This window comes from Triticum dicoccoides, chromosome 4B, assembly GCF_002162155.2.
Source record: "Triticum dicoccoides isolate Atlit2015 ecotype Zavitan chromosome 4B, WEW_v2.0, whole genome shotgun sequence".
Taxonomy (NCBI): Eukaryota; Viridiplantae; Streptophyta; class Magnoliopsida; order Poales; family Poaceae; genus Triticum; species Triticum dicoccoides.
Window position 1 is genome coordinate 427,733,802 of NC_041387.1, and position 16,205 is coordinate 427,750,006.

The 16,205-nt window shown below is 45.6% G+C and overlaps 2 protein-coding genes across 2 annotated transcripts; one reads left to right on the forward strand and one right to left on the reverse strand.

Moving 5' to 3' along the window:
• The first annotated feature begins 1,992 nt into the window (after positions 1 to 1,992).
• LOC119290671 (F-box protein At5g46170-like) lies at positions 1,993 to 3,530 on the forward strand. Its single transcript, XM_037569305.1, has one exon. It carries the CDS (start codon positions 2,136 to 2,138, stop codon positions 3,249 to 3,251), a length of 1,116 nt encoding a protein of 371 aa, XP_037425202.1. The 5' UTR covers positions 1,993 to 2,135; the 3' UTR covers positions 3,252 to 3,530.
• Positions 3,531 to 7,704: 4,174 nt separating this feature from the next.
• LOC119290672 (endoplasmic reticulum-Golgi intermediate compartment protein 3-like) lies at positions 7,705 to 15,927 on the reverse strand. The gene is made up of 13 exons (XM_037569306.1): positions 15,637 to 15,927; positions 14,766 to 14,839; positions 14,204 to 14,287; positions 14,001 to 14,081; positions 10,473 to 10,553; positions 10,246 to 10,338; positions 9,430 to 9,609; positions 9,266 to 9,333; positions 9,092 to 9,152; positions 8,702 to 8,755; positions 8,533 to 8,622; positions 8,190 to 8,256; positions 7,705 to 8,081 (listed from the first exon to the last, which is right to left on the reverse strand). The coding sequence occupies exons 1-13, from the start codon at positions 15,773 to 15,775 to the stop codon at positions 7,990 to 7,992; spliced, it is 1,164 nt and encodes a 387-aa protein (XP_037425203.1). The 5' UTR covers positions 15,776 to 15,927; the 3' UTR covers positions 7,705 to 7,989.
• Between the last annotated feature and the right edge of the window lie 278 nt (positions 15,928 to 16,205).

The following is a 16,205-nucleotide window of genomic DNA, read 5'->3' on the forward strand; positions in this document are numbered from 1 at the left end:
GCGCGGGCGCGGGGGCGCGGCCAGACCGGCGCGGGGGCGCGAGGCGGCATAGCGAGTTCGGGGCGAGGCGGGACGGACCGTTTTTGGGTGCCAGGGGCCTTCTGCGTGTTGGGCGTCGATGACTCATCCTCGTGTCCGCCCCCCGGACGTACGCCAAATCCCACCCTAAACGGACAAAAGCGGACGTCCGGATGGTGTCTTGCGGTGGAGTTGGCCTAATTTACTCCTACACGGTGGAATGGCGTGGGAGGAGAGAGTGTTGTCCACTTTTGGGTTTGCAGGGTAGGACTCGGTGAGTGTGGTAATGTTGCTGGTGGCCAAGTTGCAATTAAGAGCATCTTTAATACAAGATGCAAAATAGAAGATTACATCTTTAAAAACATTTTTACAACTAAAAAACAACTTCAACTGAAGATGTATATTAAAGATGTAAAACAACAACTTCAATAAATAACGCAAACGGAGATGTAAAATTATACTCCTTCAAATAGTACTTCATTTCAAACATATAATTCAAAGATAGCAAATTCGACTACTACTTCATTTCAGACAAAAATAATTGAACATAGTTTTAATTAAAAACATAAATCAAACTACTACTTCAACTAATTCAAGCTACTGCATTCATCAAGTTACTATTACTACTAGTTCAAACTACTATTTGAATTACATCGAAGATAAAACTACTCATCATTGGAGCTCTTGAATAGCTCTCAGAACTCATCCTTTGCCGGGTCGTGGCACCCCTCGTCCTCCTCCTCCGAGTCACCCCAGTCCCCCACCAAGGACTCGACGGGGATCATCGTCGAGGGACCGGCCTCGACGTCCTACTCCTACTCCTCCTCCTCCTCCTCCTCCTCCTCCTCCTCCTCCTCCTCCTTCTTCTTCTTCCTCTGCTCGGCGTCGCGCTTCCAGAAGTACTCCTGCTCGGCCTGAACATACTCCGGATTTCTCCAGCTCAAACCTCACCATCGTCGCCTCGTCGCTATCGTCGGGACCAATGACAATGACCGGCCTCTTCTTCGTCTTCTTCTTTGGTATCTCCTCCATTCAAATGCCCACCGGCACTAGGAACTCTGCATCCGCCTGGGTCTCGATCTCCGGGAAGTTGAGGTCCGTCTTTGGCCTCCCGGCACGCCACACTGCCACGTCATAGGCACGTGCGGCCTTGTCGGCGGTGGTGTAGGTACCAAGCCAGAAGCGGTGACGGACATCGGAGAACTCAATGCCGAAATTGTCGGATGGCTTCGACCGCACGTCGAAGAACCCTGTCTTGCTCTTTGAGATCTTCTTCGGCGACATGGCGGTGGCGGGGTGGCGGCAATGGGCAAGGTGGCGGTGCGGGGCGGGCGGCGGTGGTGTGGGGCGGCCGTGCGGGGCTGCGGGCGGCGCCGGCGTTCGGTGCAGTGGTGCGGGGTGGGCGGTGCGATGGTGGAATCGAGCGGCAGCGGTGCGGGGACGCGGCGGTGGTGGTGGAATCGAACGGCGGCAGCTGGCTGTCAAAACGTGGCGGAACCGGCGGCGGAGTGTGGCGGCAGTGCGGTGGGAAGAAGAAGATGGGGTTGCGGGAGGAAATGGAACGGCGGTTGGCGGTTGGCGCGCGGCTGGCGTTTTTACATCTTCAGTCGGTGAAGATGCAAATTTACATCACGACCTGAAGATGTAAATTTCTTTTTTGCATCTACACATCCGTGGGGTTTTGGACCTCGATGGTGTTGCATCTACGTCTTGTGTAAGTAGTGCTAAGAAACGCTAGAGGCGACGAAGATGAATAATAAATAAACTATAAACAGTGGCTACTGGTAAGAAGCACGGCAGATGAAACAAGGGGAGGTAAAGAAAAGAAGAAGAAAAGTGGTCGTCCTGCTCCCTCCCTCTTAACGGTATGATTAGGATTAGGGTGGTGCCCGACAGCGAGTCATGGAGTTAAACAAGCGGAGAGGAGAGGAGAGGAGAGGGTCCCTCGCCCGCGCGCCTTTATAACTCTCTCCCCCTCGCCATCCATTACTCACCATCACCACCCTCTCCTTCCTCTTCCTCCAACCTCACCTACTCCCTGCCTCCTCCTGCTGCTGCTGCTGTCTCTCTCGCGCGCGCCACAGCTGAAGCGGAGCAGAGCAACCCTCCAGTCCAGAATGCAGTCCAGGCACCGGGTGTTCGCCGAGGACCTGCTCCTCGCGCAGCCGCAAGGGGAGGACCACTTCGACAGCGTGCCGGACTCGCTCGTGCTCCTCATCTTCAACAAGCTCGCCGACGCGCGCTCGCTCGGCCGCTGCTCCGCCGTCTCGCGCCGCTTCAACGCGCTCGTCCCGCTCGTCGACGACGCCTGCCTCCGCATCGACCGCGTCATCGCCGCCGGCGACGCCGACGACGCGCTCGGCGTCCCGGGCGGCCCGCGCCAGCGCGGCGTCCTCTCCAGCCTCCTCAAGACCGTGCTCCTCGCCGTGCTCAAGCCCTTCGGCCACTGCGACGCCGGCGCCAGGCCCGGCGGCCACGCGGGCGGCAAGCACGCGCCGCACCACTCGCCCGCGCAGGTGCTCAAGAACTTCAGCAGCATCCGCAACCTCCGCATGGAGCTCCCCGTCTCCGACGTCGGCACCGACGACGGCGTCCTCCTCAGGTGGAAGGCCGTCTTCGGCACCACGCTCCAGAGCTGCGTCATCCTCGGCGGGACCAGGCTGGAGCACGCCTCGCACCCGCACGCGCCCTCCGCCCCGGACGACCACGACGCCTCGGCCCCGCAGTCGCAGGGGGACGACGACAATGGGAGCATACCGGAGTCGTTCTACACCAACGGCGGGCTGAAGCTGCGCGTGGTGTGGACCATCAGCTCGCTCATCGCCGCGGCCACCAGGCACTACCTCCTCCGCGAGATCGTCAAGGAGCACCCCACCCTGGAGCGCGTGGAGCTGACGGACGCGCACGGCCAGGGCACGCTGTGCATGGAGCGCCCGCAGCTCAAGGAGTTCACCGACAAGCCGCTCGCCGCCGCCGCCGCCGCCAACCGCACGCAGGTGCCGGCCTGCAACATGAAGCTCCGGTACGCGCCGATGCTGGAGCTGTCGGACGGGACGAGGATCCAGGGCGCGACGCTGGTGGTGATCAAGCCCGTGGGCGAGGCCGGCGGCATCGGAGGTGGGCGCAAGGAGCTGGACGAGTTCGTGGCCGGCGCATTCGACGGGCCCTTCAGGGAGGCCGTGGCGATGCTCAGCAAGCGCCGCACCTACCTGCTAGAGATGAACGGCTTCTAATCCTGTGACCTGACCTTGTGCGCGCGAGATGGCGATGGCCACCAGATTGCTCTGCTCTGTTGGCTTCAGCTCTGCTCAGTGGCAGGCAGGCACACTAGCGAGGTGTTCCTTGTTGTAACAGCAGCGATCATGTCTAGTCATACCTCATTTCGTCGCTACTGCCTTTGCATCATTTCGTTGCGGTGATCTCATCAGATCGATTAATGGATGAATGAAATGAAGTGATACCACATTACCACATACTACTACAGTACATCATCCAATGAAGTGTTGTTTATATCATTGTTCTCAATACTTACTATAAAAAATGTCTTAAGATTTACGTACCACTGAATAAAAAGTTGAGCTTTCCTCCTCAACATGAAAAAGAGGAAACTGCATAGATAGATATTAAACCGAGGTGGTGTGAGTTTGTGAGCAGGAAACTTTAACCACTAGTGCTTCAGGCGGATAATATGCTCCACGTTGGTGTGGGAATGCTTTCTTTCTTCTTGTCATGAAATGAGAGATTTAGCTCACATCAATCCGTCTGCCCCGAATTTGCATTTGCTCCTATCCTAATCCTATTTGTCAAGAATGGTAATCCTCTTATTGCTTCTCTCTTGCGCTCTCTGACCCTTGCTTGATTCAACCCCCTAGTATTGCTACCATATAATGCCATGCCAGCTTTGCAGTTACTTAGTGTTTGGGATAAGCTTTCCGTGATGCACTCAATATCCATACAGTATTTCGGATCGGCTTACTTAATCTGCACTGCACATTTTTGTGCGTCTGCACGCCAGACTAGACAAACCTATTCCGGAGTGCATATACTACTACGTTTTCTTTGCGTTGTAGTACGACTAGTAATGTAATCCACGCATGCATTATTGACTGGGAACTGAAGGAGATGGACATTGTCAAAATGCTTGGTGCGTGGGAGGCAGTTGAGATGCCCTGGTCTTTATGTGATAATGCCCTTGACTTGTGGGAGGAATGGTACCAAAAATGTGTAAAGATGGAGATAATGCATGATTTGCTGGGTTTGCATTGCATCATTGTGAGCTGCTGTAGATGACATGTGTGTGTCGCGATTACAGAGGTGATTAGGCTAGACATGCATGTTTTCCAGCTGTTTGATTCCTTGGCCTATCCATGAGGGAGAGCTTGAATTGTTCCTGTTGGTTACCAACCACCAGTGCTAGTGATTGTTGGATCAGCATTGTGGTGTATATTTCGCGTTAGGTTAGGTGACGACGCATGCATGACTGCGTAAAACACATTTTCTTGTGTTGATGTAATGGAGCAGGCGAGCAGCTGTGCTGTGATCCTGGATTTGATTAATCCGGTCTGTCTGTTGCGGAGGAGCTGGTGGAGGAGTGCTAGGTTGCGAGGGAAGAAGAAGAAGAAGAAAAAGTAAGCGAGCGAGAGTACACATATAACACTCTGTTACTGCTACTCCAATAAGGATTAGTTTTTGCACAAGTGTGGTGTATACTAAAATGAAATGAAAAGGAAACATTCTACGGCTTTTGGACGGTGGTTGGGTTAAAGGCCAATCGCTTTGCTCATGTCGTTCTCCGCCTGTCTGTCTGTCTGTCTAATGTCTAATGGGTTATGACCACTGGTGTGATCCCTGATGGACTCCATCTAATGGGTAATGACAAAAACTGGAGCTATGAGCCAGCACAGGCACAACAATCAGTGCCAGAATCATGATGGGCATGAATGCTACTTAACACTTAACAGCACACCCATCATCATCAATTAAATCACCAACATCAAGACCATGCATCGTCTCAACTGCCTTGAGCAAGAAGCAGCAAGCCATCTACGTATCTCAATCTCAAGGATGGATGGATGGATGGATGGATGGATCCACGGTCGGACACTCGGATCGTTCTCGCCATGCATGTGAGCATTATCCAGACAGACAGACATGTTTGAGGCCTGAAACCACATCCAGGTCAACCTTCATCTCATTTTCGGTGGCTAATTAAACCAACGGCCGCATACGCATATGCATTTGCATTGGTGGTGTGCAGGACGAGGGAATATTAGTCCCGCCCGCCACATGGGCTAATAAACTAGTAGTACTACTAGTAGTACATTGCGGTTAGTCTCTAATCCGTATCTTGAAAAACTATTAGCCTCCAGCGTGGCGTCGCTGGTCTTGTCTTGCCGCTGGTTGGTTGGTTGGCACTACGTGCGTCTGCCGTTGTAATGTTGTGCCAGCTAGCTTTGAGTTTGAGTGTGCTCTCAACAAGATTCGTTCGTTCCGTCGGATTGGGTTTGAGTGTGCTTTGTTTTGTTGAAAGGGTTGGGGCCTGTCTTAGGGGGTAATCAAGATTTCGTCCCGTTTTCTTTTCTTTCAAAGCAAGAATCGGATTACACATGGACAAGTGCGAAAAAGAGGGAAGAGAAGCGCTCGTGCTAAGCTATGAATATGAAGGGCGACTTGGCCAACATGCAGATTGCTTGGCATCACAAAAAAGGAACAAATTGACAACAACATATGATGAATCTTGAAAGTTGACAAGATATGGTGGAATGGAAATCTTGAACGGACTACTTTGCCCATTCCTTTGCGCTTCTTTTCTTCTCTTTTCTTTTCTTTTCTTTTCGAGGAGTGGTAATGAACCGTTTTCTTCTCAAGAGAAGAAGAAAAAGAGAGAATGTATTCGGCTATCCAAAAAGGCTCCTTCATCGGCTTTATATTAATGATGAAAAGAATAACAAATGGTGTCTATATCTTTCATCCACCAACATAGTTCTCCCTTTCTAACTATCTTCCATCCACCAACAATGGTGCTTTATATTAATGGAAACTATATAGATACTCCCTCCGTTCTGAATTACTTGTCTTGGATTTGTCAAGATACAGAGGTATCTAGCACTAAAATGAGTCTGGATACATCCGTATCTAGACAAATCCAAGACAAGTAATTCGGAACGGAGGGAGTATATGCTACACATATTACATACAAGTTTAAAGAAACAGAAGGATAAATCATACTACTACTACTACTAGTTTCGTCTGAACCTGTCCTGATCACAGCTTGTGTTGTCTATTCCCTAAAGGAACTCTAGTAGCAGTGGCAGAGAATATGTGTCCACTAACGAACGGGGACAGGAACATGGGCCACAATAGCAATTCCCGGGCCTGCTCGACCATATTGAGTTTTTATATGTAAGCTTGTAAAGCAACAACATCATCACCTAATAAATCAATCTATCTCTCGTACCACCACCGGTGGTATTTAAACACCAGCTGTCGTCCTGAAGCGGTGGAAAGGAGCTGTTTCCCTGTAGCTGAATGAATGAATGAGTGAGCTAACCCTAACTCCAGCCGTCTCGTCTGGAGCAAACAATCAGAGTCAGAGAGGGACACACACACTTGAGGATCTTGAGACGGGAACAATCATGTTTATATTTCACGCCCGCCCATATCGTCGACATATCACATCGAAGATCGAAATGGTGGTTTTAAAACTGTGCGCGTTTAATGTGCTCCGATGCTCTTAAATTCGAATGGTGCCACGCTCGCGCTCCGAGAACGCACCGTTTTATACGATGGTCGATGATACTACTACGTACGTGCGCTTTTCCCATTGAATAATATAATATGCTAGTGGCACTTTTTTGCTCCACTGAATGATTGTTCCATAAGGAACGCATTGAAATTGAAATTGAAATTGAATCCAACACTCAGCAGTCAGCAGCTCGTCGGGGTCGCCATAACCTTACAAAGTAGTGGAGGAGTAGACGAACTGGCATGGTGTCCAGAAACATAGTTTTGCAACTATCGATTGGATTGGTTGATCCGACCGGGACACTCCACCTACGCTGCGTCGCCGGAGGAGAGGAGAGCAGTTGCTCGGACAGAGCGATCATTCTCTCGCATCGCATCGCATCATTCATGGATGGATCCACGGCACACTACACTTTGACGATATATTCCTCCTGTCCGGGCCTTTGGCGGCCAGGAACATGAGCACATTCCCCCACTAGGATCGCTCTCACAATTAAGCCCGCCTGTTGGTTCCCCTCCGTCTCCGTGTCCATCCCTCTTTCTTTCGATCTCCTGACAAGGAAAAAGGCAGGGTGATGATGTGATGGGGTGCTTTTCCTGCCGGCGATGAGCGTGCCTCGGATTGGAATTGGGATTGGGAGAGCGGCCACGTGAAAAGAACCCATGATACGTCCTTCTCCGCGATAATGCCCACCGCCGCGCCGGGGGAAGGCGACGAATCCACAAGGCCCGGCCGCCTAGCCCCGCCCCAGCGCGTGCGCACGACACGACACTCGTGCCTATTTTATTTTCGCACGTTTCACGCAAGTCGCCACCAAATCTACCGGCAAATGTGCTGTATTTGGTCAAGTTTTCATAAAGCGGCGGCCTGACAGAAATAATATTGGCAATCTATCATGTACTCCTATATCGTACTATGACATACGGCGGAACAGATCAAAATGGAGTTTTCAGCAACGTTCGAGTTGAGGGTTTTGAGTATGTAGAATGTTGTTACACAAGACTTTGACCTATAAGACAAACACTGCGATCCGATTGCTTACACGAGAAACAAGAAACCTCTATGTTCTGGGATCAAATAATTAGCAAAAGTCGAGCAAGTAGGAACTGTATTACAATAATATAATATTGACCAAAATTCCTCCTGAGCTCTCTGCTCGCCTTTCCAGGGCAACTCAGTTTCTGGCTACCGTCCTACTGGCTGCCTACATGCTGCTCAAGTTGGATTTACCCGAGCTTCCCGATCTCCATCTTCTTCTTGATCGCACGATGGCCATGGTACACAAAAGAATCTATGATGCCAGCCACAGTGAATATGCCTGCCACGAGAGTGAAGATGAACCATGGGTTAGAAATATCTATCGCCTCTGCCTCGCGGATATTTTGGAAGGAAAGCACCAACGTATGGTTACAAGTGTATCACACACCTCCAACAATAGCACATATGTTTGTCAGGAAGTGAAGAAGCGATGTGTTTTCTTCAGTAAAATCAACCTGTCAAAATGCCACCTCATGATAAGAAACAAACGAAAAGTGCCACCTCATGGACTCAATGCTTCTTTTCGAGCATACAGCACTATATAATATATATATATATATATATATATATATATATATATATATATATAGCCATGCTATAGTTCTCTTTTTTGGGGGGCGGACAAGCTTTGTTTCTATACAAAGTTGCAGACTATCAGTAGATGAACTCTGTCTCAAGTACAGCTCATGTTTCAACAGTAACAACATAAATAAAAGAGGTCCTTTCCTAACCTGAATCGGTGAAAATTCATAGAAGAAATATACACCAGGCGGAGGCCTTGGAAGGCCAATTGCTTCTCTAAAGTGCTCCGTCACAGAAAACTGCAGATGGAAGTCAAGTATTGGCCAGAAACTTTGGCTTGGTAATAAAATGTAAACATTAAAAAACCATGATGTTTACCTGATTTGAGTGAATCTTTCGCCCCCTAATATCTGTATAGATAGTAGGAACAACCTGTATAAAAAAGAGATGATTAGCAAACTGACGCAGAAGGTCGGCATCTCTTCATATACATAGCAGTATAATAGTGAACAGACCAATCATCTAGTTGTACTGAACTGGGTTTTCCCCTTTTATTTTCTACTCCCTCCGTTCCAAAATAGATGACTCAATTTTGTACTAACTTTAGTACAAAGTTATTACAAAGTTGGGTCATCTATTTTGGAACAGAGGGAGTAATTTGTAAGACTCTGTTCCGTTAACCCAGCTCCCCTTTTGGGAGGCGTGTGGAAAAAAAAGTGAGCAGACCAATTGAGGAATATGATAGCTTGATCAGTGTCAACATCTTACCTTCACAAAATACTGGTACATCCCTGTTAATCCAGTTGTCTGCTCCTGTTTCCACTCTACACTGAAATACTCGAGAGAATCAGGGACATGGAAAATTGTGAACCAAAGAGAGACAAAAAAAAGGTTGTTCGGCTTCATGAATTGAGAAACTGATTAGTAAGCACAGAATCGTACCCATCAAGAGGATTGACAACACCAGGAAACTCTTTCCCAAAGGACAGTTTGTTTATCTTGTGGCTTATCTGTTTCAGGGAAAGGGGGTAGTTGGCAATTAAAGGTCCATGTTTATGTTCAATATAATAATTGGACTGTAAATAGAAGGAAAAAATTCTACTTGCATTGTAATTTTCTGGCTGGAAGTTCAACATATCTTGAAGGAAGTTGAATGCATGGTCCAAGCTTTTTCCTGGGGCAAAGTGAAAATTTCCAGCAACTTTATTGACATCTACAAACCCATGAATGTTGCAACCTTCGCCTTGTTCATCTTTTAACCTTTGAACGAAGCCCTCTCTCTTGCACTGAAGAGCGTGTAAAGAAAGGAAAATAACAATAAGCAAAATACCAAAAGGCAGTCCACACTGATCAGTGGCAGACAGTAGCGACGGCAAGCTATAACTTGATAAAAGAACAGAACAGAATGCAATAATAAGCTAAAGGGATTTCTTTATCCATGTGGCTTTCGAAAAATTAATCAATGTGCTCTAAATAGAAGCTAATGAGAAGTGTGATATTTACCTAACAATAACACAAAAACAGTTGTATTACAAAATTCTTCTTTTGATGAACGCACAGTTCATAGACAATGGGAATGCTTACTAGCATATCACTAGATGAAGACCAAGTTACTGCTAGCATATGACAACATTAGAATGAATCCGTTAAGTATGAAGATACATGACTTAACGTATGTCGCAGGTACACCATACAAATTAGTCAGCTTGTGCTCTACCACATGTGGTTTACTGAGTTTATAATTAACTGTTGTAAGCTATTGCTTTAATAACTTCCTTTTTAGTAGATAAACAGACAAGAGGACCCAAGGAGTGCATCACATGTCACTATGGGGAACTACAGACATAGTATTTGCTAAGAACAATGTACAGGAACAAGATTATGCTATCAAATAGAAGTGGAGGAACATGAATGTCCAATACCTGATCAATTGATTCTACGTTAGTGAGTGCCCAACCTTTCTTCCGATAGGAATCACGAACTTCTTCACAGGAGTTACAACACTGGTCATCTGACTGGTATAATTGTAAGTGCAATATTAATGATATTTTCAATCTAACTGAAATTATTGCGGTAATAAGCTTAAGTATATGGTCAGGGTCATAAGATTGACATAAGCACATGATATCATTGCACTAGAGATACCTACCTCTTCGGAACCATAACAAGACCCACAGTAAACCTCATTGTGGTCAAGCCTTCCACCATGATTCTGCAATGGTCTTTCAATCTAGAAGAGGATCCAGAAGTTAGTTCAAAGTCAAGGAAGAACGATACCCCATTACATGCATATGTTGTGCACATATTTCCCATTTGTCATTTAATCTTTAATAGGAAAAACATATCAGTCACTTCAAGCCACCACCCACCAGGCCACCATGCTCTGAATATGCACGAATTGTAATTGGTTTCTCAATTGTGATTCTTTTTTTAGAATCACAGTACAGAAGCACGCTCACAAATATGTACACTCACCCCTATGAACGCATGCATGCACACCCTACCCCTATGAAAACCTCTGAAAGACTGGGCCGGCAGGTCTTGAGATTGACAAAGCGTCAAACCTTCTAACCATCCAACCACAGGTTAGTTCTGTCTTGTGGTTTCCAATATATAACATGAAGAGTTACTCCCTGTGTTTCAAATATACGGCCTATTCTTGTGGTTTGCTAGTAACAAATACTATAACATGCATGCAAATTTAAGATTTTGTTTTCTTTTATTTAATCATATTCCCTCCTTTAACATCAACGAGTAAACAACCATAATAACACCATGAATAGCATGGTCCTTCAAATATTATTTCAGTTGCATGGCCTACTTGTTGGTCCCCGTACTTGAAAAAAATATGCCTTGTAAGCACAAATGAAGGGAGTAATACAGTAATACTAGATATTTCAACCCTAGGTGGTTCTCAAAAGGCATAACATGAACAGTCACTATCAACTGCAAGGCAGCTAGCAAGCTTACAATACAGCCATTCAAAATCCATGGAGGCAAAACTCATCAGCGATAGCATCGGCTATCTTGAGAGTAAAGAAAATGATTCACAAATTCAAGATCTGGTTATATTATCTATACAACTATTAAACAATCCAACATTTTCTTTTCTAAAGCCACCCCATTATGTATATGTAGGCTAATTTGTGCCACAGGATTATCCCATCTAATGAGATCTAATGGCCTAAATACATCTGACCGGAGGCCACGATTGCATGTAGCAATTAGTGTTGGCTGACCATTCTCCACCGGATCACACCTATCCCATCTCTATTCTCTCATCATCTCCTCTAATCACGGGAGGGGCCACGCCACAAATTCTCAAAAACAAAGAAAAAACATATCCCATCAATCATCTCCTCTAATCATGGGAGACAAAACCGCTGCTCTGAATCCCGTCTCCTCCCTCGGGAGGCACCCGCGCCGCCACCCATGCATGGCCCAGTTCCTCCATCTTGACCGTAGTTGCAGACGTGAAAACAGATCCGCCGCCGCCCCAGCCCCTCATTCCTTTCCCTTCTTTCGCGCATCCGGCATTCAGTGCTATTGCGGAGGACATTGACTGGCGGCGGCTCGACTGATGCATGTCCACGACGAGAATGGTGCCGCAACCGGTACAAGCGGCGTGAGCAGAGGCAGGGCTGGGGAGTGCCACGTGCGTAAGTTACGTCAAGCGCGGCCGATGACGGAAATCTCAGATCGTTTTTTCATCTCTCTCTTTACCAATCCTTCTTGCTTTGCCTCTTGTCTCTATCAATGCCACTGTATGCAAATTTTGTCATGTGCTCTAGTTTGAACCGAGCTTGATTTTTTCATTAAGATTCAGCGATGGTAGTATTGGGTTGGGTTGAGGTGCATCACTGCGTTGGGGTGTGGGGCGAAGTTGGCGGAGGTTGGAGGTCGGGCCCGACTGAGGGGGCGGCTGCTTTGGTATTGTGTTCATATGGGTTTTGCGATGGAGAGATGGATCAGCCTGAATTTTCTTTTCCTCTCCTGTCGCCTTCAAGAAGAAGAGGAGATGTCAAGTGGAAATATAACAGGGATGGAGGATGTTGTTAATTTGCTTCACAACAAAGTGTTTGGTGGTTTGGCTGTTGTTACTGGTATGTTTTTACTCTTGTCTTTGAATTACTCGGGCTCGGATATGGTACTGTCAAATTCATAAGCAACGATGTGCAGTGAGTATACCCTACGAGGATGGTTGATGCAAGCTCATGATTCTCACAAGTTCAATTCAAGGTTGGTGTTACTCTATTTTTACTATTGTTTCTTTATCAATATTTCAGTACTGGGGCAGAAAATATTTACCTATTATGTAGTTCTTCGTTGAAAGCTGAATGTATTGTTTAAAATGTTTTCCCTAGATGAAGGAAGTACAGTTTGCATGTAGTTTTTTACGGTTAGATGTTTATAGGAGTCTGTGTCATTTTCAGTCCAGCAAAATTTAAGTGAGTTCAAGTTTGCATTGAGCATTTTCCAGTTCTCTCTCCTCTTAGGATAATTTAGATAGTTTTACTGCATCATGCATATTCGCTTCGTGTCCTTTCTTTCCTTCGTGCTTAGTGAATGTAACTGATTGAACTTTCTATTGTTTTTGGTGTGTCAATAGACCCAGTTGTATTGCCCAGGGAGCCTGGAGGCGGGAGCAACACTGATGGTCACCACGGCAGTGGGTGACCGCCGGGAGGCAATGCACTTGCCCGGCGTCATTCAATTCACCAGCATTGGTGGCACCAAGGGCGACCGCAACCTCCGTGTTGGTGTTGCGTTGTGTCCGCACGCGACATAGTCTATGTTTTCATAGAGGCAGAACATTATATCAGGTTATTCAAATAGATGTCGTGCATTTGCTCATAATAATACAACTTTTGTCTTTATAAGTTATGATAAGTGTGCACGAAATGCTTTAATGTCATTTAGTTTATTAATATTAATATCACTATAATATATCACGCTTATCCAAGGTCTAGATTTAAGTATGTCACTGAGGTTGAGAGAGAGAGAGAGGCTGGCACCTTTTCTGATTAGTTATCTATGTATACATCCATTCCTAACAATCATATATAGCCCAATTTAATGTTATCTATGATTTATTTTCTCAATATGACTAATCATGTTGACCGATCGTCATTTACTCATTTATGTATAGAGCCAGTCCTAACAACCATATATAGTCAAACTAATGTTATCTCTGATTTCGCATGTCAATATTACAACTCATGCTTACTAATGCTATACTTGATTTATTAGCATGCATCGGGAGTATTCTTATGCTGGATTACTTCTTTGGAGTGCAAACAAAGCTGGTGTACCTTAGGAGGTGAAGAATAATAAGCTTGAAAATTTGATAATCTTAGTTTAAGACTTGCTCTGCAACGGAAAGTGCGGGTATTTTTTGGATTTATTGCTTTTGTGCTACTCTGCAAGTATGCTTGTTTTTGCCAATATAAGGACAAATATTTTTGCAACTCGTAGTTCCTTGTTTTTCTATACAAACAGAGGACAAATATTGCTCCTTGAGACGTGCGTTGCACGTGCACGCTAACTAGTGATTGATCAATTGCAATTGATCTTGAATTAGCCGTGCTAAAACCACAAGCAGTTCAAGTTATCATAAATTGTTAGATAAAAATACAATAGTTTCAATAACACACTACTTCAGTTTGGGAAAACATACCTTAGGGGAACCAACTCCATCTTTTCTCGATTCAATTACATTACCAAGATGATCAATTCTTTTCTTCATTATGTCATGTCTCTGCAAAGTAGTCATTCAGCATTTCAAACAAGATAACAGATATATGCAGTAGAGCTCGGCAAACATTTTACATGATGATAAAAATAGAAAAGAGGGAAACTGTTGAAAAGTGTATCACATACTATATCATAATGTTGCTCTCCACTAACATCCATAGTATCAATAGCAACAAGAGAACAGGGAAGAGCAGGGAATGTAACATCAAACTGCAAAAACAAACATGTTTGTTAGTAATGTGAAAAGAATGGAAAGTGTCTCACCAGGAATGGCATATATGGTCTGGGCTTTCACGGCTCGGCAAATATTTTCAGCTAGCTGGCTATCACTAGTTATTTAAGGTTCGTATGACAGACCGTCCATACAACATCTAAGAATATCATGCTCATTATTTCTCAACCTGTGGAGGTCCGGACTAGAAAATGAAGGCTGTCTAAGTCAAACAAGCAGATCAGTTCCAGACATTGTCAGAACGGAAGGTAAATAGAGTTTTAGAATATACAAAAAATGAAGCCAAACTGATAAAAATGCGCAATTTAGTATAATATAAGATCTTAGTTGCATGCTTTCAAAACATCTAACAAGCATGGAAGGACCAACATTAAACACCAAAGAAATAGACGAAAGTCGCTAGAAGTACCAGACAAATGGAAAGTTTGGAATGACAGAATGAGCATCTGCACTAACATTGATATGTAACCTTTCCCCTCTTGAGGTATCAACTGTGAGCTTACTCTCTGTAGCAGCATATAGATACAATCCTGCATATAAGTTAACACAGCAATAAGTTAATGCATAATGTGACCAAAGGGAAGCACCGCATTTCAGGAAAATATAGTTGCAACATGTACCAAGACCATCCCCCTTTACAGTTTTAACATGCCAAATTAATTTATGAGCATAGTAAGATGGTAAGACACTGCATCACTGCACCTTATATTGATCCTAAAAATCCTGAAACCTGTAGTGAGAACAAAATTATAGGTGCCCCAAATCTAATTCAACTCCAATTGGTTACACCAAAGTTTATCAAAAAAGTAATGGAACTCCATTTCTAGTACTCCCTACACGTGTCAAAAACACTCTTATATCATGGGACGGAGGGAGTAGCTTATATGTTAACTAAACAAAGAAAAGAACTTCACCATGGTAGCAGCATATAGCCAATCTAATCGATGCAAGATTAACCACATCAGCACATCCACACACACCATCCTGGGACTCTGATGTCATCAACTCATAAATAGCATCAAAATAGAACAAACAGCACCACTAGTAGAACTAGTCTAGTCCAAATGCATCTACCATGATAGTAATAGAATTGCGATTCTTTCATCCACTATTTTAATTTCTCAATTCAAACCAACAACATGGCCAACAAGCATACGTCTCAACCGCATCAAACATGCTCGATTTTCGCACTGAAACGCATGTAATTATCGGAAGGCAAGCAAAGCCATCGGGGACGGGACGGCGTGATCGAACTATGTCGCTGACAGAGTAAACGAAATTAAAAGGATCTGGGACGGCGATGCGGGAGAGAGGGGATGGTACGTACGGATCTCTGAGAAGAAGAGCAGGAGGATAGCGAGGGAGGAGACGATGGTGATGAGTCCGCCGGAGAGGGTGCGGCTGTAGAAGTCCTCGTTCACCTTAGGGTAGGCGTCGAGGCTCCTCAGCTTGCTCCACAGCTCCATCTCTCCCGCTCACACAGCCAGAGAGATCGCCGGAGCCTTAGGACGAGAGGAGATCTGCGTTATCGCCCTCGCCGTCGCCGCCGCGACAAAATGTAGAGGGTGTTTCTGCAATTTGTCCGGGAGCAAAGGGGGGTAATTTCGTTTTGCGAGGCTTTGTCTGGATTCGTGTAGAAATGCTCCCCACTGGGGCCTCGGGCGTAATTGCCCGGCGACCGTTTGCTTTTTTTTCCTTTATACAAGTCCATTAACACCACGTGTGCTTGAACTTGATGAGAAAAATCAATTTGATACTATAAAAATGACCCACAAATTGAGCCGATGACCAAATCTAGCCCCTTGCTATATTTTTTCCAATGAACCCCAAAATGTCATTATGATCATCATCTTACAGATGACATTTGAGCAACCCCAAAGTCTATAGTCCGGTAAG